The following is a 25,704-nucleotide window of genomic DNA, read 5'->3' on the forward strand; positions in this document are numbered from 1 at the left end:
ATTGGCATAATTAAAGATGCTAGAGTCTGAGTGTCTGACCATCGAAACGTCATGTGGTTGATTTCCAAATGACCAGATCACACAAATTTTAGACAGTGGAGTGCAAGTCTACAACACTCCAATCTCCAAACTCACACCCTTTGTGCCTCATTCCGTTTCAGTTATTCTCGCAGCGCACCTTGAAGCTTCCCTAACGCATGACTCCGTTCTCTCCCGGGCCTCCCTAAAACCATGCCAAGAACTCCCGAAAAGGCTTTCTAGTTCACAGAAATGGCGACTCTGTCTCGTCCTCTACACACGCAGGCGGCTGCTCTTTGGCGACCACGGCGACAGTGGAATCGCTCACATGAGAGGACCAGCTGCCAGCTGAAGCATGCCGGAAGATTGCAGGCGAGGTATAGGGGGCTTGAACCACTGTATGACGATGGGTACCAGACGGTGAAGAACCTAGATTACTACTATGAATCGCTTGGGGAGCTGGTAGAGCATGACAGTGGGCCGCCACGCTGGTTTTGTCCGGTCGATGCCGGTTCGCCTATCGAAGATGCTCCGCTAATGCTGTATTTGCCAGGTTAACATACATCTAAATGTTGCTCGATCAAATGTGTTATATGAATTCTGTATTTTGTATTGTGTAATGCATGAAAGCGTTTTGGATGTCAATTAAACATTCAGGAGTTGATGGAATGGGGATGGGGCTGTTCATGCATCACAAGGCACTTGGAAGGTAAGAAACAAAGAAAAGCTTATTCAAATTGTGGATAATTTCAGCTGGTTATTATTAATTAAATAATAACGGATACTACTGTTCCCGTCTGCAGGATTTTTGAACTTAGATGCATGCACGTTCCTTTCCATGACCGCACTCCATTTGAAGGTGCACATACGTTTGTAAATTAGTTCACTGAAGGATTTTTAGATCTAAGCAAGTTTATTTCTTTCCCATCTTCATTGAGGTCCATTTTGTAAACTTCAATTATGATTCAGAATGAAGACTGGTTAGCCAGCTTCGAAGTTCTCAAGGTTGTATAATTTAGCTGCTTTTCTTTTTCAGATCTTGTTACAATTGTAGAAGATGTTGTAAGAAGGGAGCATGCCACATCTCCCAATAAGCCTATCTATCTATTGGGGAACTCTTTTGGAGGATGCCTCGCCCTTGCAGTAGCTGCTCGTAACCCACATATTGATTTGATACTGGTGCTAGTAAATCCAGGTATTTGCTAGAGTACGTCTTCTATTATATGAATCTTTCTAATTATTTATTGGAATATTTGACCTATAAGTTTTTCTTCCTTTCGCAATGCTAAAGCGACATCATATGAGAAGTCAAGCATACAGCAGCTTCTATCGTTTTTCAGCCTATTCTCCGATCAAGCCTGTATGGCAATTACAGCTCTATTGAACTACAACATTGGTAAGTGCCTGGTAGGTTGCATCACAGAAGTGATAAATAAAAGCATAAGAATAGTTCAGAAAATTGAAATGCATGGAAATAATTTAACTAACTGAAAGTTACTTTTCTACTTGCTTGCGAATTATTTATAGCATTTGATATAAATCCTTACTGCTGAACTAATGTATAATTGTTTTTGTATTGCACATTTTTTTGTGCTTGTCTTACGTTTGTCCATGACTCCATGTCTAAGTTTACTGCGTGTTGGTACTTCTGTTCTTCCTGATCATGACACCAGACAATGAAGCGCACATGGCAGTAAGTAGCATGATAAATGGGAAGCATCCCTTAGAAGAACTGAACAGATTGACAAGTAACATGTCATCTTTCCTGAAGCATTCGGTATTTACTGTTCCTTCACATGTTATTACTGGGTCCATTTCAATAAATTATAGATGGAGATGTAGAAATAATTCAAGAAATAAAACAATTTCATTGCACTTGGCTTATAATCTTATATAAAGGTGTGATCAAAATATTATCCTTCCATTGTAGAACATACTTGACAAAATACCAAAGGATACGATGAAATGGAAAATGAAGCTGATCAAACGGGCTGCCTCTTATGCTAATTATCGTCTACAATCAGTTCAAGCTGAAGTTCTACTTCTTGCCAGGTTTATCTGCTTCTTTAAGCGATCTAGCTATCTGCTCCTATTACACTGAAGTTTGCCACTTGAGAAATTCCATTACATCGTTGGACAATAGTTCTTAATTTGGTATGCTTTCTGTCAGCTGTGCTGACAAGTTACTTCCAAGCAAAGCTGAAGCTGACAGGCTACAGAAGTTGTTACCAAAATGCACAATCTATTTTTTTGACAAGCATGGGCACAGCTTACTGTTGGTGAGGTTTATCTGACAAGAAGTCAGATTAAAGTTTTGTACTGAAAGAAGAGAAGATACTCTTCAACAGACCTGGGTGATGTAATTCAGCATGCATTTCAGGAGTACGGTGTCCATGTCGCGTCCATCATCAAGTGCACCGATCTCTACCGCCATTCGAGGCGGTACCACCGGGTTTTCGACTACATCCCTCCATCTGCAACAGAGCTGAAGGAAGTAGACAAAGCTACCCGGTAACCAGAATGAACGTCTGTTAATTAAACTCTTCACGTCAGGCTGAACCCTGAACGCATTGTACTGCTTCCAAAGGAATGACACGATAATTCTTTTCTTTCACGATAAATTGCAGTGATCTCAGATTCAGGACCTGCCCGGCCATGTACTCCACTTTGCAAGACGGCACAGTGGTGAGGGGTCTTGCCGGAGTACCCCAGGACGGCCCGGTGCTGCTCGTCGGCAACCACATGCTTCTGGGGATCGAGCTGATCTCGCTTGCGGCGGAGTTCCTGCGCCTCAAGGGGGTGGTCGTGCGCGGCATCGCGCACCCGCAGCTGTTCCCAGATAAGAAGAGGGCGTGGTCGGAGGGCCATGACTTCTTCGACTTCCTCAACCTGTGGGGCGGCGTGCCCATGATGTACAAGTCCATCTACGAGCTGCTGGCCGCCGGCGAGTTCGTGCTCCTCTACCCCGGCGGCCACCGGGAGGCGCTCCATTGCAAGGTCCTTCTGCGTATGCATTAGTAGAGTAGAGTGCAGAGATCATGTCTGCAACATTGCAATATTTCAAAGATTAAATTTTGAGGACTTGATTGATTACTGAAACGTGTCCACCTGATTCGTATGAAATACTTGTACAGGGCGAAGAGCACAGGCTGTTCTGGCCATCTCAGGCCGAATTTGTTAGGTTGGCAGCACAGTTCAATGCCACAATTGTGCCTTTTGGAGTCGTCGGAGAGGATGATCTGCTAGAAGTATGCTCCGGGATATTTCCTGCTGTTTTTCAACTAATTAAGCGTTCTTCGGTTTCTTAGTGTTTCTTGGCATTTTTTTCATGTTTCAAAAGTTTGATTTCGTCAAAACTTAAAACAACAACGAACATTATTGGCATTTCGTGGGATGCAGTTTTTTCTTTTGCAAATAAGAAGTTAGGCACAAAAAATGAAGGAATGAGCATTCTTGACAATATTGAAACGTTCAGAATAATTTCTAAGATCCATAGCTAATATGCATACCTGAAAAACAATGTTCTGCAGCTGCTTTGTACCTTCGACGATATCAGGAATGCACCCTTTGGCAAGGAAATGATGCAAGCATATAGCGACCATCTGAAACTAAGGTACCCACGCAAATAGCTTCTTCTTTGAGGTTTGAGACCTGATTATCTGACTACTTCTTACACTGATGGCTCCTGAATGTTCCATGAAATGCTGATCTTTGCAGGGACGACGTTGATCATGAGGTGTTCTTCCCGGGTCTGTATATGAAAATACCGGGCCGGTTTTATTACCAGTTCGGGAAGCCGATTCCTACCAAGGACAAGCAAGACATCCTGACTGATAAGCAGGCTGCGAATGATCTCTACATGCACGTAAAATCGGAGGTCGAGCGTATCATCTCAAACTTGTTGGAGAAGAGGGTGGAGGACAAGTACAGGAGCCTCATCCCAAGAATGTTGTACCAAGCTGCTCGGGGACCAACTTGTGAGGTCCCGGCGTTTGATCCCTGAATGTTTGATTACGCAATTGTTCCTATTTATTAACTGGGACATGCTTGTGTTTGCGTGTGTTTAAATTTAAAACGACAGAAGTTGTGATATTTTACAAAGGATCCTTTTAAGGTACTCCCACAAGGAGGCCACAACCCCAATCAAGAAACTGTACCACTATTAGTTGAAGATTATAACTCTTGCTCCCTCGGTTTCAAATTGTAAATCATTTTAACTTTTTTAGGTTCATGACATACACTATATCTGGAAGGAGTAGCACCTAAGCGTGTATGTTGAAAGTGAAGAAAAAAGTCAAAGTAGCCCAATAATCCAGGTTCTTAATTTATTTGATGCAAGAGTTTACATACAAACACCTATGCGTCAGAGGCTCAAACTCAGGCGGATAGATTTCACCACAAGAATCTTAATCAATTGAGCATGCATCTCAAATATTATTTTAATTGCTATACAGTGAGAAACTATTCCTTATTGATCAAACATTCTTTGAATATTCACGTGCTGTAAGTGTGTGATGAAGTATATAATAGTGTATGCAATTCCGCGCTAAACGCAAAATTTGTAAAAAGAAAAGAACCAAGTGCCAATCAGGATACACGGGAGCTTCAACCGCACAACATGATCTTTTAATCAACAACTTTTAAGAAGAAAAAACCACTTAGGAATACAGTTTTGGAATTGCAAAAGCATGAAAACTGATTGAAGTGGTAGTAGGTCCAAAATTTCTTTTTTTTTTTGACTAGGAGGGAACGTATCTGGTGTAAACCATCTACTCCGTGCAACCTTGGAAACTATGAATATACATGGCCAACCGGGCCGCATGGCACGGCACTGGCATGGGCACGGCGCGGCACGGCACTATGCGGCACGGTGGCTTAGCCGTGCCGTGCCGTGTAGTGCCGCCGTGCCGACATCTCAGCCCTGGCACGGCTCTATGGGTGGTTAGCCGTGCCGTGCCATGCTGTCGAGCACGGTAGCCCGGTGTGCCCGCGCCGGCCTGAGGTCGCGCCACCCGCTCCGTCATCGCCGCAGCCGCATGTGCGCGCCCGCAGGGGGCTGCGCCGCCACCGCCGCCTACGCGCGCCTTGGGGGGCCGCGCCGCCGCTGCCGCCTGCGCTCTTCCACGGGGGGGCCGCGCCGCTGCCACCGCCTGCGCTCGCCCGCGGGGGGCCGCGCCGCCGCCGCCTGTGCTCGCGTGGGAGACGGGGAAGAGAATAGGAAGTGAGGAACTAGGGTTTCCACGATTATATATGACTCAATGTGAATCTAACGGCTCTAGTTTAGTTAGGAGATCCAACGACTAATATTTATCGGACCAGCATAGTGTCGGCCCATTAAGCGTGCCGTGCCCGTGCCGGCACTGTGGGTTGAATAGGTGGCCCAGGCCCGGCACTAACGCCGTGCCGTGCCTGGTACTAGCACGATGGCTCACGGGCCGGGCCGTTACCGGGCTGTGCTTCTTCGTGTCGTGCTCAGGGCGGCCCATCGTGGTAGTGCCAAATGGAAATCTATAACTATGAATCAAGGTCATAAGATGCTAATCCAATGGATAGGGTTAGTTGTAGGATTATTTTGGCGGGTGGGGGGGGCTTAACTGCAAAATAATCCTACCACTAATCGTATCCATTGGATTAGCATCTTGTGACCTTGATTCATAGTTTCCAAAATTCCACGGGATAAATGATTTGCACCGGATATGTTTCCGAACTAGAAAGACCCACACGTTGAGAGCACACACATGGATGGACTGGGCCCCAACTTTCGTGGGCCTTAGGCCGTCGAGGCTGCCCTAGCAGCAAACTCTACCTCCGGTTGTTTCCCGGAGATCCTATATGGCTTCCGAAAGCCCGTATCTTACAGGATTCCCGGTATATGAGATCCGTGCGTGCACCTCTTCACCATTGGATGCTGACCTCCCTCAACCCTAACCGCGCACCCTCTCCTCCTACCCTGCCGTCGTTGTGCCCCGCCCCACTTGTCTCGTGCTGGTGCTCCTCCTCCCACTGCCGCCTGCGCCTGCATCCATGCCACGCCACCGCCGCATGCGCCTGCGACCGTGCCGCCGTGCTCTTCCCCTGTGCTCGCACCGCTACTGGTCATCCTGCTCGCAAGTGCTACTCCTTCCGCGCACCGCTGATGATTGCTTCCTCCTAGGCGCACACCGCTGCTCCTCCCCACTGCTGTTGCCTACGCACGCGCCACCGGTGCTTCTCCCGCTGCTGCTGGTGCCCCTCTCGTTGCCACGTTCTCACCCTGCCGCCGCCGGCAACAAAGAAGAAATGGTTAAAAATAGTGATTTTTGAAATGTTGAATTGGATTTAGAAAAATGTCGTGAAGTAGGTTGTAGAAAATATTTCTCAATTACTTTTTTCTAAAATATTGATCTATGTTTTAAAAAAAGTTGAATATACTATTTTAGGATGTTGACTTAACTTTAAAAAATATGTTGAACCCAGTAGTTCCTAACTGGATTTTAATAGGCTTTAAAGTTATCTTGGGAGCCCCCTTTGTTTCCTCCCCTTTCTCCGGCCTTCACCGGTTCGCCCTCTCCGACGTCGTTATGAACCTCACCGAGCCTACCGCCCGTTTGGGCGCTCGAGAACAACCAGAGCCCCCTCCACTAGAGATGGGAGCGGGGTGTCGCATGCTCGAGGCGGTACTCTAATTCCTCCACGCGGGCTGCCTGGAGGAGCACCTGCCGAAATCTGCGTCCACCTTTCGCTCCTATCCACCACACATACAGGGACACGGGACCATCCTCTGCATCAATGTTAGATCAATTTCCTTCCTTTCTAATCCAAGTATATGCACTACGGGAAACAGTAAGTTTGCCGAGTGTCCCAGGCACTCAGCGAAGCCCCAAAAACACTCGACAAAGGGTTTGCCGAGTGTAACACTCGGCGAAGAGGACTCGGCGAATGTTCCATCAGCAAACAGTATCTTTGCTGAGTGTCAAATATCGGGCACTCGGCAAAGCCTTTGCCGAGTGTCGCAAAACACTCGGCAAAACTAAACACTCGGCAAAAAGGTGTTGACGGACTATCACGGTAACGGAGTTGTTGCCGAGTGTCAGACGGAAGAACACTCAGCAAAAATTTATATGTTGCCGAGTGTTGTCTTCTCGACACTTAGCAAAAATTTATATGTTGCTGAGTGTCGTGCTCTTGACACTCGGCAAAAATTTATATGTTGCCGAGTGCCGTCTACTCGACACTCGGCGAAAATTTACATGTTGCCGAGTGCCGTACTCTCGACACTCGGCGAAGATTTATATGTTGCCGAGTGTTATGGGCGTGGCACTCGGCAAAGAAGCCGCTACTGCCAGCATTTTATGGCGCCTTTACCGAGTGTTGTGACAAAAACACTCGACAAAGTAGTCCCAGAATAACAAAAATTGGCCTCTTTGCCGAGTGTTAACACTCGACAAAGTGTCCTTCCCCACCTTATTTTACAAATTCGTTACGTATAAAGGACCCCTCTCAAATAACAATCACGGAAGCATCACAGGCATATAAATTGCATCACAGACATATAAGTTGCATCACAAGTATCACAGCACACAAATAATATTCACAAGTATATATAGGTTCCAATCTAAACAAGTAATTCACAAGTATGCTTAACACACTAGCCATTCAAACAAGTCACCGAGGAGGATGTGTAGGTGGCCATTGCGACCAAAATGATGGCTCCGAGAAAGCATTGGATCCCACCTATTGATTCTGCACAAAGTTAAAGAGATTGCATTAGTCACTTTTCTATTGTAAGTTTCTAGTGCCTGTAGTTTCTAGTTTAATTCTAGATTAATTGTAAGGTTGACAAGTGACTCACAGGAGTAGCTGCAGGAGGCGGAGGTGGAGGGAATAGGTTCAGTGGCATAGGTGGTGGAGTTTGACCTAAACTCTGAAAAACACTCTGCATGTACTGGAACATCGACTCCGTCCTCTACCTTTCTATCTGTCGATCCGCCTCGATCCTCGCCTCTAGGTCCTCCCGTTGCGCTTCCGTTCTACTTCCACCTGGGTCTACAATATTTCATCCCAATATCTTATTGCAAAGCAAAAGGTACGTAAAAATCAACGAAAGATGAAACAAACAGAAATAACCTACAGAGCCTCCATCTGTAACTGTGAAGTGGTCGGCCGTGCCCGTATCGCGGGGCTCGAGTCCATGCTCCTTGCTCAGATCTGGGAGAGAGTGGGAGTGCTGGCAGTGTCGATCACGCTATCGCCAATCCAATACCGGTCATGCTTCTTGCCTCCTCCCACCCTCATCACAATTTCTGCATCAATATCTTAGGAGCTCGGATCGAACTCTGGCCCATGAACCTCCCTTGCCATTGATGTGTACTCGGTGACGCGGCTGTGGATGCTTGAATGGCTGTACGCCTCGGGTGGGTCCTCTAGGTTGAAGTCGATGTCCGCCGTCGCCTTGCCCTTTTTGGACATAACCCATGCCTTGAGTCGGGAGCACTCCTGGCCATCATGTGACGACGTCTGCGGTAAAAATGCAAAATGATTAGAAATTATGCATAATTGAGCGTTAGAATAAATAATTGAATCCGCGTACCCATTTTTCCTTGTATTCATCAAAACTTAGGTTGCCTTGATGGTGTGATGCATATAGCATCTGCAGATGCCACTCCCGGCAAGCAAGGTGGTGCTCCAACGACCCGGGCTGCAACCACACGTCCACCATTTGTTCCCAGCACCGGGTATGCTCTCGGCACCACCACGGAGGCACCTACATCATCAAGTATGTGACATATAACAAAAGAAATTAAGCGTAATTAATCTTTGAAAAAGTAAGTATTGACGTTCTGTATTTTCCGCTAAGAATTCTTCCATGGTCAGGTTCATTGTGCTTGCCTCTTCTTTTTTGACCTTCATCCTTCTAAATTTAGCATAGAAGTCGATGATGGTCTGAACCCGCGCCTCATAGTGCATGTCCTTGATGAGCTTCTTGGTGGCTTGTTCAGTGATGGAGGCTGCCCTGGCCTCGAATCCCTCCTGACATCTATAGAAGTCCTACATATAGACGCGATGGATACAGTTATTATTTCAAGAATGTCCAGTGAAGGTGATGTATTAAGCAATGTAGTGCTAGGAATACTTATCCACAGCTCAGCCTTCACCCGCTCCGCCTTGTTGGCGAATGTCCTGTGGTCACGATCAATGACGTCAGCGGCGGCGACGTAGTGGTCCCACGTGTAGGCCGGCTCCTCCTGTCCGGCGAAGACCACCGGGCTAGGGAAGTGTAGCCTGCACAAAAGACCAAGGATGCCGTTGACCTTGGGGTTGTGGCCACCCCCACTGAGCTTAATCCAACTCCTGCACAAGTGATTAATATAAATTATTAGTTTCTATTGTAATTTTCAACATATCAAAATTATTGAGAATATCTAAAGTAACTTACTTTGCCCCAGTGGGTTGAATCAGTGGGCGTCTATGAAGAGGTATCGGTCGTCTTGGGAGGGACGAGGGACCTCACAACCAGATCTTGGACTGCGAATCCCCTGCCTCCTCCCCCTCCTCCCTCTCCTGCTCCTGCTCCTTCTCCTCCTCTACCTCCGCCTTGTCACTAGAGGCGTGCGCGGAAGGTACCTCCTCCTCCTCAGACAACCGGGCCGAAGGTACAGGCGACGGGGGCCTCACCCCTTTACCCTTCCTTCGACCCCTGCCTCTACCCTAGACCTGTGCCTCCTCTGTTTCCTCGACTAGTGCCTCACCCCTGCCTCCACCCTTGCCTCGACGCCTCCTCCCTCGACCCCTCGATGCGTCTGACCCTGAAGCTGATCCTAAAGCTGCAGCTTTGAATTTTTCGTAAAGCGCTACGATCTTCCTCGTACCGCCCACCATTGTTCAATCACCTGCAATTAAAAATAGTAAACTAATCGGCACAGATAAACAAAACATACTTAGGAAGATATGCAAAATAAACTAAACATACTTCAAAAATAACATGGTATGACAAATAATAAATAAATTAGTACGGCTCATACGTGTATTAGAAATAATCATCATGATCGGGATTAGTTGGATCATAAGTCTCATCATCACTATCACGCGTGTCGATAAAAACATGCCCGTGCTCCGAAGGAGGAATGTCATCATCAATGTCCTGTCCTAACTATAATCGCTGAAGTAATTCTAACTCCTTCATATTATGAACCTCGTCTCCAACGTCCTCGTCAGCAACCCTTTCATTGTCTACTTCCATTCCGATCGCTTCAGTTAAGTCTATCTCAAAAATCCCTTCGAGCCCATCTTCTTGGAAGAACTCTCCATCATATGTGTTGGGGTCAATGTTGTAATCTTCATTGTTTGGTACATGTAGTTTACCATGTGGCGATACCTTGCACACAACATCCCAACCCTTAAGACGGTCGTTGGTTTGGCACGAGTATGACAAATAATAAACTTGCATGGCCTATTGAGCCACAATATAGACATCGTCTCCTAGTAAGACGGTTGATTGCCGAATTTCGACTAGCCCAAGATTAGGGGCCCGTCTCACGAGTGATGGATCAAACCAATGGCATTTGAATATGACTGGATTAAGAACATTGCAACCATGAAAAGTTAGTTCGTATATTTCTTCAATTCTTCTGTAGTACTCGACCCCATCAAAGCCTGGCGTAAAAACTCTGGTATTTGTGGTTCTTCAATTGGGCCGACTCTGCTCGTGGCTTGTTGTGTGAAAGTGATATCCATTGACATCATAACCGGTAAACGATCTGACCCTATAGGAACAGCCATCAGCAACCTGTCTCAACACGACATTCATAGACGCATCGGTTTGGCCTTGCAAGTTCAATCAGGGTGGTTCGTTATATTATTCGCATGTACGAGAAACTTGTAATATCAAACTAAGTACGAGCTAAATTGGACTGTACCTTATGTTTGAACCAAGAAATGAAATCGGGCATTCCATTTCCCGCACCCTCTCTGACAAGAGTCTCCGCTTCGTGCGGGGTAGGTTCCCTTGATTTACGCTAGAAGTGACTATGGAATTCCCTATACCAACGAGAAACATGCGAGTTGGATGCAAAATAGTGACTACTTGAGAACAAGTTTGTTGAGAACTTATAGCATGTACGGCTCCACCTCGGATAGGTTGGTCAACACATACATCATGATAGTGCGCCACTCTTCATGTTTCAAGGTCTTCTGTGTCGCACCACTTGCACTTCCGAGTTGTCCTCGGAAAATGCTAAGGCTCAATTCAGCTTCGCTGTCATTGTAACAACGGGGTGGATTATGCACGCTAGGAAGGTTGTCAGCATAGTATTTTGTTGTGAAGTTTGACACCTCCTCCAGAATGTATGCCTCTGCAATGGATGCTTCAATTTTGCATTTATTTTTACATTTAGTTTGAAGAACCTTTTAACATCTCTCAATTGAATAGCACCAACGGCCCTGCACAGGCCCCCCATTTGTGCTTTATACTGGAGGTGCAGAATCATATGCTATATCGGGTTGAAGAAGCCAGGTGGAAAGATCTTCTCCAACTTACAGAGCAACATAGGCGCCATTCTTTTCATTTCTGCAACCACGGTACGAGATAACTCCTTGGCACAAAGCTGGCAGAAGAAATTGCTCAACTCCGCTAGCACCTGCCAGACATGCTTAGGGACATAGCCTCGAACCATCACCGAAAGTAGGCGCTCAAGCCATATGTGGTAATCATGACTTTTGAGCCCGTTGATTCGCATAGTAGCTAAGTTCACTAACCTCTTCAGATTTGCTGCATACCCATCAGGGAACATTAATGTTTGGAACCATTCTAGTACCTCCCTCCTTTGGGCCCTCGTCAGGATGAAATTGGCCTTAGGCTTTCTCCACGGCTTGCCGGCTCTAGGAGGCGCCATGTCCATGTCTAGCTTTGGTCTGTTGCATAACCTTGCTTGATCCACTATAGCCTTAACATTATCCTTTGTCTTGTGAGGAATGTCTATGATTGTACCAAAAATTGCCTCGGCGATATTCTTTTCAGTGTGCATTACATCACTGTTATGTGGAAGAAGAAGGTGATCGAAATAGGGGAGGTTCCATAAGCACAACTTCTGAGTCCAAGCATGTTGCTCGCCATGTCCCACAAAACCACCTTCTTGATTATTGACCTCGAGAGCGTCTAACTAAGGCACAAACTGCGGCTAAGGTCATCATCTGCAGTGCGGGGTCGTTAACTACAACATCTTTCGTAATGTTTTTAATGTCTCATTTGAATGGATGGTCAGGAGGGAGGAATTGTCAATGTTTGTCAAATGAAGAATACTTGCCACCCTTTGTCAACCAAATGAACTTCAAATAAGCCTTGCATACTGGGCATGGGAACTTCCCGTGAACACACCAGCCGCAGAAAATACCATATGCCGGCAAGTCATGCAGGGAGTACTGCTACAAAACATGCATCTTGAAGTTTGTCCTTGTAGCTCGGTCGTATGTTCATACCTCTTGTGACGACCGGCCCCAAATCTTCCCAGTTAATCTTAATCCTAGCCCCTGATCAACTGTCTAGTTTTTCGAGCCAAGTGTTCAACCTTCGAACCGGTCCCGACCCCTGAGACCCGACCCCTCCCCGCTTCGCTTCGGCTCCGACCCCGCCAAAACCAGCCCACCGTCGGATCTTCTGAGTCCTTCCCAAAACGTCCGTTCTACCTGACCAGTGGGCCCGCGAGACCTTTTTCCCCCAGATCTTCCGCGGCAGGCGCACTCGAGTTGCATGCCGCTTCAGAGTCTCCCCGCCGCGTGGCTCATCTTCTCCGACGCCCGCCGCTCAGCTTTGTCTCTGGCTCGCGACCGAATGGATTCTCGCGCCCCCTTCCCCAATGGCAGCGGAAGCCCCCTCTGCAACCGTTCTGCCACGCCTCGCCTCCCGCGCCCATCATCACACCGCCAGATCCCGGCCGCAGAGCCCGATGTCGCCCGTCTTTTCCGTCACTTCGAACACAGTCGCGCCGCCTGGTCTTCGCTACCCGACGATTCCTCCTTTGCCAACTCCGACCACGGCAGCGACAGCTCCTTTCCCCGCCTTGTTAGAAGCCGCCCGACAATCTGTTGCTCCGCGCTCGCCCGCGCGCCCGCGGCTGCCTGTCTTCTCACCTGTGCGCCCTCGATTCTAGCGCCGTTAAACCGGTCGCTTCTATCAAATCTACCGCACGACGACGCCCGCCTCCGCCAAATCTCAACCACCGGCATACCCGCTCCTGCGCCGCCCTGACGCCAGAGCCCAATGACCGCTGGCGTCATCCCCGAAGTCCTGCACCACCGCCCTCGCTGCTCAATCGCCGCCCAGGCAGAGCACTCCATTGCTTCTCCCCGGCCTTCGCGCCGCTCCCCTTCTCGCTCCTGCGCCGCTTCCCTTCCCCGTCCCAGCAGCTATAAAAGGGAATGCGCAAGCCCGCCGGAGTTCCCTCCGCCATCGCTGCCCTCAGCCATTTCTCTTGCTCCTTGCTCAAGCTCCTAGCGCCACACCCTAAGTTCCTGAGGAACTCTCCTATCCGCTCCCCTCCGTTTTCCCCAAGCCACCCAGCCGCTTGCTCCTCCGTGCTGCGTAAAAGCTCACTTGTGATCCACAAGAAGCACCGCCGCTGCCCGAGCACTGCCAGACCTCGCCGTCGTTCAAAGCCTTAGCCCCTCCGCCCAAGTCTGTTTCTTCCCGACCCCAAGCTTTCCTTGTAGGAAGAAGGTAAGCTGTCGACCCCAGTCCGCTTCGCCTGACCCCTCTTATCCGCCCGACCCCGGTTCCGTCTCGCCCGACCCTATCTGTTCCGCCGACCCCTATCCGCCTCGCCCGAGGGCTCGGCTGTGATCTTTTTCTTCAACCGAGGGTGTATGTGTAAAACTAGGAACTCTTCAGCGCTTGCGTCTGAGGATCCTCAGTATACCACATCCTCTAGTTGAAGGGCCAGATCATAAATTCCTTTCCAACCCTTACCTCTTGATCTCCACTAGCTCCCTTGAACCTCCATACCCTCCTGCTCTTTGTCACGAGTTTCTGGGCTCAGACGTGCAAGTGTTGCTGTTGAAATAACCGTCTATGCTAACTCTTGCATTGCATTCGTGTAGAGCTGCGCCTCGCCGACGGCTTCTACGAGTTGTACCCGGCGCCAGAAGACGAAGCTGTAGCTGAGCTCCTGCCCCCAGAAGCTGAAGCCGCCCCCAAAGTCGAGCAGTTCTCTTCCTCCTTGCTCGAAGGCAAGCCCCGGTTGCATGAAAACCCTGTGTTGTTTTCCAAACTTGCGCATGCCTTCCTTAAAACATGCTTGTGCATTTACGTATAGGAGTTGTTTGAAACCCTAGATGCATGACTTAGGTTCCCATGATCTGAACACTAGCTGTTGGACCGAGTAGCTGCTTTGCTTAAATAGGAAGCGATAAAAGTCGAGTGATTCCCTATCGCTCGCGAGTTGTAGGAGTTGGTTGTCTACCCTTCTGTTACAACTATAAGGACGATGGACGGGGTAGGGTTCTGGGTAACTCTTTGGTGGTCGGATGGTTGCCCCGTCTGTCTATGAAAACTTGCTAAGGCCCGACAGTGGTGGTGTTCGTGATCAAGTGTTTGAAAGTACTAGCCTCATACTTAGTATGGGATGAGGAAGCCTAGTACCGGATTGAACCTAGACGTGAGCGGTCGCCCCATTGTTCTTGGAACGGAGTTTCCCCTGCTGGATGTCGCACGTGGTGGCATGCGTGGTCACAGAACGGCAGAGGCCGGGTCTGTGGAGCCTTGCACCAAAGGAAATGGGCCCGACACGGGTTAGGGGATTGATGGGGAAGGCCGACACAGGAAGCGACCTCCGGGTGCGCGGATGTCGTGAGGCTAGGTTCACCATGCATGGTTAAAGAACTCGAATCGATTCGTCTGCCTCTCACAGTTTGAGATTGCTTGATCGCTATGTCACCCTGAGTAAATGAGGAATCTGATGATGACATGGATTTGTTGATATATGTATACCTTGTTTTGGTTCTATGATTGCTTAGAATAGGTTGCAAAACCTAGACCGGTTAATGAACTTAGAACCGAAGCTAAAACTTGAAAATAGGGTTTATTTTAGTACTTTTGGCAAATAAACCCCTCAGCCAAAAAGCCCTGCATGTCTAGAAGTGTGGAAAAGTTCTCCTGTCGGTTAAGTCTTGTTGAGCTTAGTAGCTCAGCCTTGTTGTGGCTCCTGTTTTTCAGGTGAAGTTGCTGCCCCCGACCCTTCTCCTGCTGGCACTTGGCCGCCCCAGCTCCCGCCGGGTTGGACAGTCGAGTGGGATCCCTCCTCGGACGGCGAGGAGAGAGATCAGTGATGTCCCGGCTGGCCTCACCAGGACATCCGACCCCCGACGATTGCTTCCGCTAGTGGTTTTATTTCTTTTGTCTTTCTGAAAACCTTGTAAAACTCTGATATTATTCATAACCAAACTAAATGGTAAGTTGTTAACTCGGTGGACTTGTTGTACTATCTGGAACCGCTCACCTTCGTGTGAGTCTGCTAAAATGGTCTTGTTCAAGTGGTAATCGGATGAAATCCGACAGCACTTCGTGTTAACTTGGCTTAGGCATGGGTGTCGCGTGTTAGGCGGCTATACCCTGTTTAACCCAGGCTAATCCGAGGTGGATCCGCCGCACCTCTTCCTCCCATGCACGGACCAATCATCAATCAGAGGCTCCATGTACACACTCATATTATTCCCCGGGTGTTCTGGAATTATCAACGACAAAAAAATGTTCTATCATTGAAAGAGGACTCAGGGGGGAGATTAAGGGGGATAACAAACATGGGCCAACAGGTGTATGGGGCAGCCGCCATTCCATAAGGATTGAATCCATCTGTTGCCAGCGCAACACGTACATTACGGGCCTCTAGAGCTTTCTCACGATAAATCACATCAAACCTTGTCCAGGCTTCACCATGGGATGGGTGTACCAGCTTCTCAGCATTGTATCAACGTCCATTTTTGTGTCATGCTATCTGTTTTGCGGATTCTTCAATCATGTAAAGCCGTTGGATCCTCGGTATGAAGGGAAGGTACCGTAGGATCTTCACGGGGATTGCAAGCTGCTTCTTCTAACCATCACCAGAGTCTACCACCAGGAACTTAGATGATTCGCACTTCACACAGTACTTTGCTTCCGCATACTCTTTCCTAAATAAGATGCATCCCTTCGGGCAAGTATGTATCTGCTCGTATGGGATCTTAAGTGCACAAAGGAGTTTCTGTGCCTCATACATGGTCTTTGGCAAGATGTGACCCTTCGGGAGTAGGCTTCCAAAAACTGTCAACATAATATCGAAGGCATCTCGACTCAAGCTAAACTGGGACTTCAAGGCCATTAGACGTGCAATGGCATCCAGTTGAGAAACCTTGGTATGCCCGTGAAGGGGTTGCTGTGCCGCAGACAACATGTCGTAATACGCCTTTGCGGTAGCCTTTGGCTCCTCCTCCCTACGTGCTTCATGATAGTCATCTACATGTCTCCCACCCTGGCATCATCATCATATTCCTCGATGCGTTGTCTGACGACCTCGTCTCTCCCACGATCGGTTTCACCATGGTAGATCCACCTGGTATAGTCTGACATAAATTCGTGCTTAACAAGATGTTTACCCATGTCCAGCTAGGTTTGCCGACGCATATTTCCACATTTGCTACACAGACACCAAGTGGATCTTGCTCCTTTGATCCTTGCAAATGCCCGTTCCAAGAAAGCATTGGTCTTGTTAATCCATTCATCGGTCACGAATTCTGACTAGAGCGGCTCGTGTACATCCACTGACGATCCTCCATCCTCTAGAATATCAGCAAGTAATATAAAAAATCACGTTGCATCTACACGTTCCTATACTGTCTATTAGGTGAAGATAGGTCATAATCCTACCTGAGGATGTGTAGGTGGGTTTAGTTTCCATGGTCTACTCCGACCCGAGACAGAATTTCGGCACCACCTCCTCGCTGTTCTCCAAATACATGTCCTATAAGGGAGATTGTGTATCCGGAGAACAACAGGGAGGTGCTACCGAAACTCTATCTAGGATCAGAGTAGACCATGGAAACTAAACCCACCTACACATCCTTGGGCTGTCTAAAAAATATGGATAATTCAAAACAGATACAGTTATAGATATGCAAACATCTGCATATTTCCAACCGTATCTCTTTCGAACGGGAGACGCCTAAATAGGTTACGTGATATACGAACATCATATGGAAAGAGAGGTGTAGGATGCCTCACCTTGCTATCCTGCAAAGTGACGACTCGAGGACGGTAACGTAGCCTCTCCTAAAAAAAAGGAACATACTACTGTGACAGTTAAAATTTCGACAGCACCTCCCCTACACGGAGAGGTTTCCATAACCTGCATCAAATAAAACGGCACGATAGCCGACAAGCACATCCACAGCAACGGAACAGCACGATGGCTGACATCTACATAAAGTTCTTATACCTAATTTCTAATTTTCTAATTCATCCTACCACCTCTCTACCCTATTCTAATTTCTAATTTCAATTTTCTAACTTGAAGAAGAAAGATTGAAGAACTACCGGGAGGGATGAGGGGCACCGGCCAAGAGGGGCGAGGGGATGTCCGGCAGCGGCGGCTGCGCTAGGGGTAGGGTGCCGACTCCGGAGGTGAGGCCGGGGGCGGCAGGCCGGGCGGGGCGTCGGCACCGGGAGCGGCGGGTGGGGCACCGGGCAGGGGCAATGGGAGGGGCAACGGGTGGGGCGCTGGCACCGAAGCCGGCAGGCGGGGCAGGGCGCCGGGGGCGGGAGCGACGGGCAGGGTGCCGGGTGCGGCGGGCGGGGTGGGCTGCCGGAGGCCGAGGACAGCGGGTGGTGGGGGGGGGGTTGGCAGGCGGGCGGCTGGGCAGGCGGGGGTGGCCGGCGGCGGCGGCGGCGGAAGTGAAACCGAGCGGCGGCGGGGCTGGAAACAGCAGAACAAGCGGCTAAGTGTTTGGGTGCGTCAGCGTTCACGTGAGAAGGCCGGGGGTTTAAGTCAGGGGGTTTGCCGAGTGCCCGCGATCTGGCACTCGGCAAAGACACACTTTGCCGAGTGCCCGTGATCTCGCACTCGGCAAAGTAAAGGTTTAAATTTTTTTAATTTTCAAACGGTACACTCGCCTGTCAGTGGGCCCGTGGACATATTTTGCCGAGTGTCTAGTGAAAACACTCGGCAAACTATTATCTTTGCCGAGTGTCTTCTACAAACACTCAGCAAAGTACACTTATATTTCACGTATACTGCTTCAATAACGTGTTTTACTAACTTTTTTCTCATATACTTTTGAAAAACCTTGTCAAATTCACTCAACAAATGCATATTTGATTTTTCTACTAATATTATTCCATTATTCCATGCAGTTATAGGTCAAATTGAATTTATATCTATTATAAATCTATAATTGCAGTTAATAAATTAAAATTATCAAACGGATCCGAAAAATTCCCAAAATTTAACATGAACCAATCTATGTTGTATGTTGCCTATACAAAAAGCTTTGAAGTTAAAACCGAATTCAAGTTTCACTTGGACTTCAAATCTTACTGGATCCTTTCTAACTTCTACGAATCTTCTCAGGAGATGTGTCGGTTTGTAAGCACCATATGTCAGAAATTGTGCGAAACCTTCTCAATTTTTTACCACAGCCTCCACATATAATATCATGAAATCTTGACAAATCTCGTGATTTTCAGACTTCGTTTGCCTTTTTTAGTTTAGAATTTAAAAAGCATTCGTCCACACGTTCGTGGTCCTGTTTTTTGGAAAAAAAATGTTCAAAATTTCTTTTCATTTCCTAGATGAGACCTCAATATGGATTCAATAACATGAATATGATTTTTTCACTGATTTTATTCCATTATTTCAATCACTTGCAGTTAAAATTTGACTTAAATCAACAAATTTCTATTAATGAAATTAATTCATTAAAAATAGCAAAAAGACCAAAAAATAGATCAACTTTTAACATGCAGTACCAAATGTCGTATGTGGGGAGTAGAAAATGTTTGGAGACCAGAGGTGAAAAAAAAGTTTTATCTTTGCCGAGTTACTACGGAAACACTAAGTTTGCTGAGTGTCTAGAGGAGGCACTCGGCAACATCTTAGTTTGCCGAGTGTCGGTAACGGACACTCGGCAAAGTACTAACGGCCGCCACACTGCCTTACGGACGTCGCATGTCCGAGCCACGTGCTGGAGAGTAACCGAGTGTCAAATCGTTGCCGAGTGTCGTCTGGATTTTTGCCGAGTGTGTTCTTCGCGACACTCGGTAAATCTGTTGTTTGCCAAGTGTATTATATATACCGAGTGTCTGCACCTATGCACTCGGCTGCCTGACAAAAAGTACTCGGCAAATATTTTACACCGGGTAACTTTCCTGTTTCCGGTAGCGATGGATGGATAGCTGCATAGATACCAGAACATACCAGAACAGCGTCTCAATTCGTGTACAGTAGATTAGCTTTCACTATTGAGTTCAGAGCGCATGAAATTCCAACTATCTTAAATCTGAGGTAACTTGTGCAATCTTCCAAAGATGAGCATAACAAAAGATACTGCGCCTTGACCAGGCAACATTCATGCTACCAAGCATGTCTGTAGTGGCTGTCAATTGTCTACTAAGAGTTCAAAGTAACAATTGAACTACGCAACTGGCAGTAGTACAGTAGTAGTTGTGCTTGGGCAAGTGATGGAGACAGTCCTTGGAAAATCCACTTATCGTTCTGTTTCAATGGTCATTTGAATAACCGGTTGGATTATTCACAATGCGCATGTCATTTTTTTTTACTTTTTCAAGTGTCACCTTTTTCTTTTCTCGCTGTGAACTATAAAACGCTATGCGAGTTAGTGCTTGGACGACGCTAGAGGCGCGCATACCAGGACTACCGAAATTATTTTGATTAAGTCGGGTTGGTCGAGGATGATAACTTAGTTCAATCGAGATATTTAGATAGACCCTTAAATTTCTTAACACTATTTTCTAATGAATATACAAGTTCTGTTAATACTGCAAAAATAAAAGTATACTAGAAACATACACAAGATATATGTGTATATATATATATATATTTATTTATATATATCACAAACCCAACGGTATTACCGAACAACCAAATTGAAACCCACACATGCCGTCATGTCAGACGACCATTTATTGCTATGTACGATATTTCAACCAATCCTGCATCCAGCTCATCTAGCATTCACGTTCTCGTAGCGCGCGCGGGATGGAAGAAATAGCTCAGTGCTGCCCGGGAAGCTTCTCCTTGATCTTGTTCATGAGTCCCTTCTTTTCTCCGGTGCCCTCCGTGCCATGCGCACCTGTGCCGGTTGCGCCAGCGTGCCCCTGCTGGCCGACGGCGCCGCCGGTCGTCGTGTGCTGCTGGCCGGTGCTGTCCTTGTTGCCCCCGGGGAGCTTCTCCTTGATCTTCTCCTTGATGCCCTTCTTCCTCCTCCCGCCCATGCCGTCATCCTCAGACTGACAAACCACACCACCATGATGAGTAAAATTTGCACATGTATGAAAGACACCACGGGAGGTTGGGTGTGATCGTATAGAGACGACGGAGACGTACCGAACTAGAACTGGAGCTGCCGGAGCGGCGAAGGAGGCCGTCGGTCTTGTGGTCGTCCCTCATGGGCTGGACCTGGTCGCCGGCAGCACCCACGCCGGTGGCGCCATGCCCAGCGGCAACCGGGTTGCCGTACTCGTTGGCTTGGTTGGTGGCGTGGCCGTGCTGCCCCTGGTACTCCATCCTAGCAGCAATCTACGATCGGCAACTCGTTTCTTTCTGGCTACTGCTTTTTTATCAGATGTGGATGTAGGAATTCGAACAACTGTAATTGCCGTGTGTTGCAGCAAAGTGAGAGGCTTGATGGGCATTTATACTATAACTACTGGAGATTGGGTTCAGGTGTTTTTTTTTAAGAGTTGAGATGGAGGTCAGGGAGGCCACGGCAGCGGTGTACGTGTGCGTGCATGGTTGGGGTCGGCAGGTATGGGTGGTTACATTAACGGCGCCACGTACGTGTGCGCACCATCTGGGCAGTTCTGGAAGGATGACTGGACAGGACTCCGTAACCGTAATGAGCTTGTTGTTTGCTTGCTTGATTCCTGCTTTGGGAATATTAATAGTTTACGTGTCTCACTACAGGGTGTCTGATCGAAGTTTGCCGGAAGTAAACCTGTTAATATATGGTTCTCGATCTGGAGTCTGGACCATAACCAGTCCAAACCTCATTTCTCAATTCTAATCACGCGGCCCAGTACAAATAACAAACCTGTATGCTATATTTATAACTAAACAAACCAATCCAGAACCTTGTTAAGATGAATAGCGCTGCCTGCCCTCAAAGAAGCAGATACTCTCATGTTTATAGATGAAGCAATACATGGCAGGTTCCATACGTGGCTTTGTAGCACAAGAGAGACAAGGAGACACAGCTCCAAATATACATGATGCTCTTCTAAGAATAGCCATGCACTTCTATGAATAGATATTTACTTCTATGTTTAACAACTCCCTCAATCTGAACGGTGTGCAACTAAGTTCAGATTGCGCCTAAGATTGCAGAAGGCAGTGACCGGCAACGGCTTGGTCATGATGTCGGCTGCTTGATCCTTGGAGGAGATAAAGTGAACCTCTAATTGTCGAGATGCCACACGCTCCCGAACAAAATGATAATCCACTTCAACATGTTTGGTGCGCCGATGAAATATCGGATTGGCCGATAGATAAGTAGCCCCGATGTTGTCACACCATAATCTTGGTGGTCAATGTTGAGAAATCCCAAGCTCATAGCAACACTTGAATCCATATAACCTCAGCGGTAGCATTAGCAATCGCCTTGTATTCGGCCTCCGTACTTGAGCGAGATACAGTGGGCTGTTTGCGAGAGCTCCACGAGATGAGATTGCCTCCAAAAAAGATGGCATAACCACCAGTGTTGCGCCTATCATCTGGATTGCCAGCCCAATCCACATCCAAAAAAGCACTGAGTAGTAAGGACTCAATTTTTGTGATGCATAGACCCAAGTGTGAAGTGGCATGTAAATAACGCAAGATGCGTTTGACTGCCGCCCAATGAGTGGTTGTTGGTGCCGAAAGAAATTGACAGACACGATTCACACAAAATGATATATCCGGTCTAGTCAATAAGAGGTATTGGAGGGCGCCCACTACACTTCGATAGCGTGTAGAATCTTCAGCTGAGAGAGGATCACCACTTGCTAACATCAACTTATCCGTAGGAAGCATGGGAGTTGATACAATATTTGAGGAGGCCATGTTGGTGCGCTTCAAAATATCGTGAATATATTTATGTTGTGTCAAGATGAGGCCGGTTGAAGTATGATGCACCTCAATGCCAAGAAAGTAACTCAGTGTACCAAGATCTTTGATCGCAAATTCAGTTTCAAGTTGGGCAAGTAGACGATTTGTGGCCGATGATGAGGAACTCACAATGATAATGTCATCCACATATATGAGAATATACATCTGAATGCCACCTTTATTAAAGATGAATCATGAAACATCCGCTTTAGAAGCATAAAACCCCAACTGTAATAGCTTGCCACTGAGACAAGAAAACCATGCTCTTGGGGCCTGTTTAAGACCATATAATGACTTGCCCAGCTTGCAAAGATAAGTAGGATGATCTAAGTCATCAAAACCAGGTGGTTGTTTCATATAAACATCTTCATTGAGATGACCATGAAGAAATGCATTCTGAATATCAATTTGCCGAAGTGACCAACCACGAGAGACAGCAAGAGACAACAGTACTCAAATAGTGGTAGGTTTGACCATAGGGATGAATATAGCATCATAGTCAACACCATACTGTTGTTTGAAGCCCTTAGCAACCAAGCGAGCTTTATAGCGATCAATGGAACCATCAGCCTTACGCTTCAACTTGAATATCCACTTACAATCAATGACATTGAGGCTGGCATGTGGCGAGACGAGCACCAAGTCTTGTTCTTGAGAAGAGCTTGAAACTCCTCATTTATTGCTGACCGCCACAGTGGATGAGACTTGGCATGGGTATAACAAGTTGGTTCTTCATCAGAGGCACGGACTGCTGAATGTGTCACAGTGCCGTCTATACGGACTTTAGGTTGCTTAATATTGTTGCTGAGGTGAGTGCCGTACCGGTGGGCGGGAGGTTCTGGCGTGGCCTCATCCGATTGGATGGGCAGCACGGGCTGTACTGAAGAAGGCGCCCGAGATGCGGGTGGGAAGCCAACAGGAGGCGGCTCATAAACAGATGCTGCCGGGTGTGGAGATCACGTGCGTGAGGCGGGAGGCGGAGACCCCGAGGCCATCTGGTCCGCACAGGGCGCTGATTGCGTAGCACTTGCGTCGGTTGTGGCAGGAATAGGCGGCGCCGATCCCAATGCCAATTCAGGTGGCATGCTCCCCTAATTTTCTACATCCGAAATATCTGCAGGCACAGGACCACCAGGTGATGTATGCACGAGGTTAGTGTTCAAATTAAAACTGCTACCATCTGGCTGTGGGGTTGGGATAATATGTGGTTCCTCAACATTGGATGAAGGGTTCGTGGCAAAGGGAAACTTGGCCTCATCAAAAACAACGTCACGAGAAATATATACGCGACGGGTGTCCATGTCAAGGCACTTATAGCCTTTGTGATTGGTGCTATACCCAAGGAAAACACATGCTTTGGATCGAAAAGAGAGTTTGTGCTGATTATACGGTCTCAAATTGGGCCAACACGCGCATCCAAAAATGCGGAGCATGGTATAATTGGGTGGGGTTTTGAATAGGCGTTCTAATGGGCACAAGTTATCAATAACACGTGTTGGCATTCGATTAATGAGATACACAGTAGTAGCAAAAGCTTCATCCCAAAATTTCATTGGCATCGGGCATGAGCTAAGAGGGCAAGCCCGGTTTCAACAATGTGGCGGTGTTTGCGCTCAGCTGAGCCATTTTGTTGGTGGGTGTGAGGACAAGAAATATGATGGGAAATGCCAAGCGAACGAAAAAATTGATTGTGAAGTTTTCGATACTCCCCACCCCAATTGGATTGAACATATTTGATTTTAGCACCAAGGAGGCGTTCTACATGAGCTTGGAATTGCAAGAAAATACGCTGGACCTCAGTTCTATCTTGCATCAAGTAAACCCAAGTGAATAAACTGTAGTCATCAATGAAACTTATGTAATATTGATAACCACCAACAGATTTAGGGGCAGGACCCCAAACATCTGAAAACACAAGTTCTAAAGGAGATGTGGATCGATGAATAGCATTATTGTATGGTAGTTGGTGGCTCTTGCCTAATTGACAAGCATTGCATATGGTGTGAGTTGATTCCTTAGAACATGGGAGTTTATTCAAACTTAAGATAGACCTAACAACTTGGGTAGAGGGGTGGCCGAACCGAGCATGCCACTGATCTGTAGACATCTTGACATGGATGAGGGCTTGTTTGAAGGACTCAATGTCGTAGAGCTTGATAGGATAGAGGCCGGCTTCACATTTTCCTTCCAGAAGTATTTGCCTCATTGCTAGGTCCTTTATGAGAAAATGATATGGATGAAATTCAAAAAAGACATGGTTATCATGTGCTAATTTATGAATGGAAAGAAGATGTTTAGAAATATCAGGAATGTGAAGAACATTTTCTAGTGCAAGAGGTCTAGTAGCAGTATTAATTGAACAAGAACCAATATGCATAATGTGCAAACGTGCCCCATTGCCAACTTGAACAGTTTCACCACCATTGTATTGTTCACGGAGAGCTAGGCGATCTAGATCACTAGTGATGTGATCGGTAGCCCTGGTGTCGGTGTACCAGTTAGGGTCGACCTTGTAGAAAGTAGTGGTAGCAGCAGCGGCGAAGGGTTGTTCATCCTGATAGGACTCATCCATGAGGTACCAACATTTGACCGCCGTGTGGCCCACACGGCCACAGATCTGGCACGGCAGGCACTTAGGCATGTCATATCTTGGAGTAGATCGGCCACCACAGCCCTGGAACGGTGCAGACCCACGTCCGCGGCCACGGCCAGGCGATGCACCGTGACCATGTCCACACAACACCTGTCCCCCGCGGCCAGCAAAGTTGGCCGAAGCACCAACATTGAGGTGCGTCTCGGTGTTGTGTTGCAGCTGACGAGACTCAAACCACATGAGATACGCGTAGACGTCGTTGAGGGAGAGGGCTTCAGTCTTGGTGGTGATAGACGTGATGAACAGATCGTAATCTGAGCCAAGTCCAGCCAAGAGATACGCGATGATTTCATCATCACGAAGAGGAGCAGCAACAGTAGCAAGTTTAGATGCATAACCCTTGATCTTGCGGAAATAGTCGGCAGCAGACATATTCCCGCTTCTTCGTCGTGGCAAGATCCACGCGAACTTGGATGGCGCGAGCGTGCACGGTAGAAGAAAACATGTGTTCCAGCGTGTCCCAGGCTTCTTTGGCGGTGGAGGCAGACACCACATCAAGAAGGATGTCCTCGGTTATGGGGAAGAGAAGACCACTCAGGATATGTTGGTCCTGATCATACCATCGGTCATATGCCGGGTTGGGAACCATTGAGCGCCCTCGTCTATGGAAGACGTGATGACCTTGGGTGGTGGGGAGATGGATCCATCAATGAACCCGATGAATTTAGTGCTTCGCAGGTAAGGGATAAATTGAGCGTGCCACAGCATGTA

General features: G+C 47.5%; 2 protein-coding genes and 1 non-coding gene across 3 annotated transcripts; 1 reads left to right on the forward strand and 2 right to left on the reverse strand.

Annotated features, from left to right (window-relative positions):
• The first annotated feature begins 156 nt into the window (after positions 1 to 156).
• On the forward strand, positions 157 to 4,206 carry LOC117858431 (phytyl ester synthase 1, chloroplastic). The gene is made up of 13 exons (XM_034741499.2): positions 157 to 571; positions 676 to 727; positions 822 to 877; positions 1,055 to 1,213; positions 1,310 to 1,414; positions 1,692 to 1,795; positions 1,949 to 2,070; positions 2,189 to 2,297; positions 2,399 to 2,529; positions 2,646 to 3,015; positions 3,153 to 3,266; positions 3,549 to 3,631; positions 3,736 to 4,206. The coding sequence occupies exons 1-13, from the start codon at positions 271 to 273 to the stop codon at positions 4,019 to 4,021; spliced, it is 1,992 nt and encodes a 663-aa protein (XP_034597390.1). The 5' UTR covers positions 157 to 270; the 3' UTR covers positions 4,022 to 4,206.
• A 15,825-nt stretch (positions 4,207 to 20,031) lies between these two features.
• On the reverse strand, positions 20,032 to 20,877 carry LOC117858541 (dehydrin DHN3). Its single transcript, XM_034741623.2, has 2 exons — positions 20,583 to 20,877; positions 20,032 to 20,485 (listed from the first exon to the last, which is right to left on the reverse strand). Exons 1-2 carry the CDS (start codon positions 20,760 to 20,762, stop codon positions 20,249 to 20,251), a joined length of 417 nt encoding a protein of 138 aa, XP_034597514.1. The 5' UTR covers positions 20,763 to 20,877; the 3' UTR covers positions 20,032 to 20,248.
• A 4,283-nt stretch (positions 20,878 to 25,160) lies between these two features.
• On the reverse strand, positions 25,161 to 25,299 carry LOC117859402 (small nucleolar RNA Z247). The gene has a single exon (XR_004641194.1). It is a non-coding gene; the product is annotated as a small nucleolar RNA Z247 (small nucleolar RNA).
• Positions 25,300 to 25,704: the final 405 nt, after the last annotated feature.

Source organism: Setaria viridis, chromosome 5 (assembly GCF_005286985.2).
Source record: "Setaria viridis chromosome 5, Setaria_viridis_v4.0, whole genome shotgun sequence".
In the NCBI taxonomy this organism is placed as follows: Eukaryota; Viridiplantae; Streptophyta; class Magnoliopsida; order Poales; family Poaceae; genus Setaria; species Setaria viridis.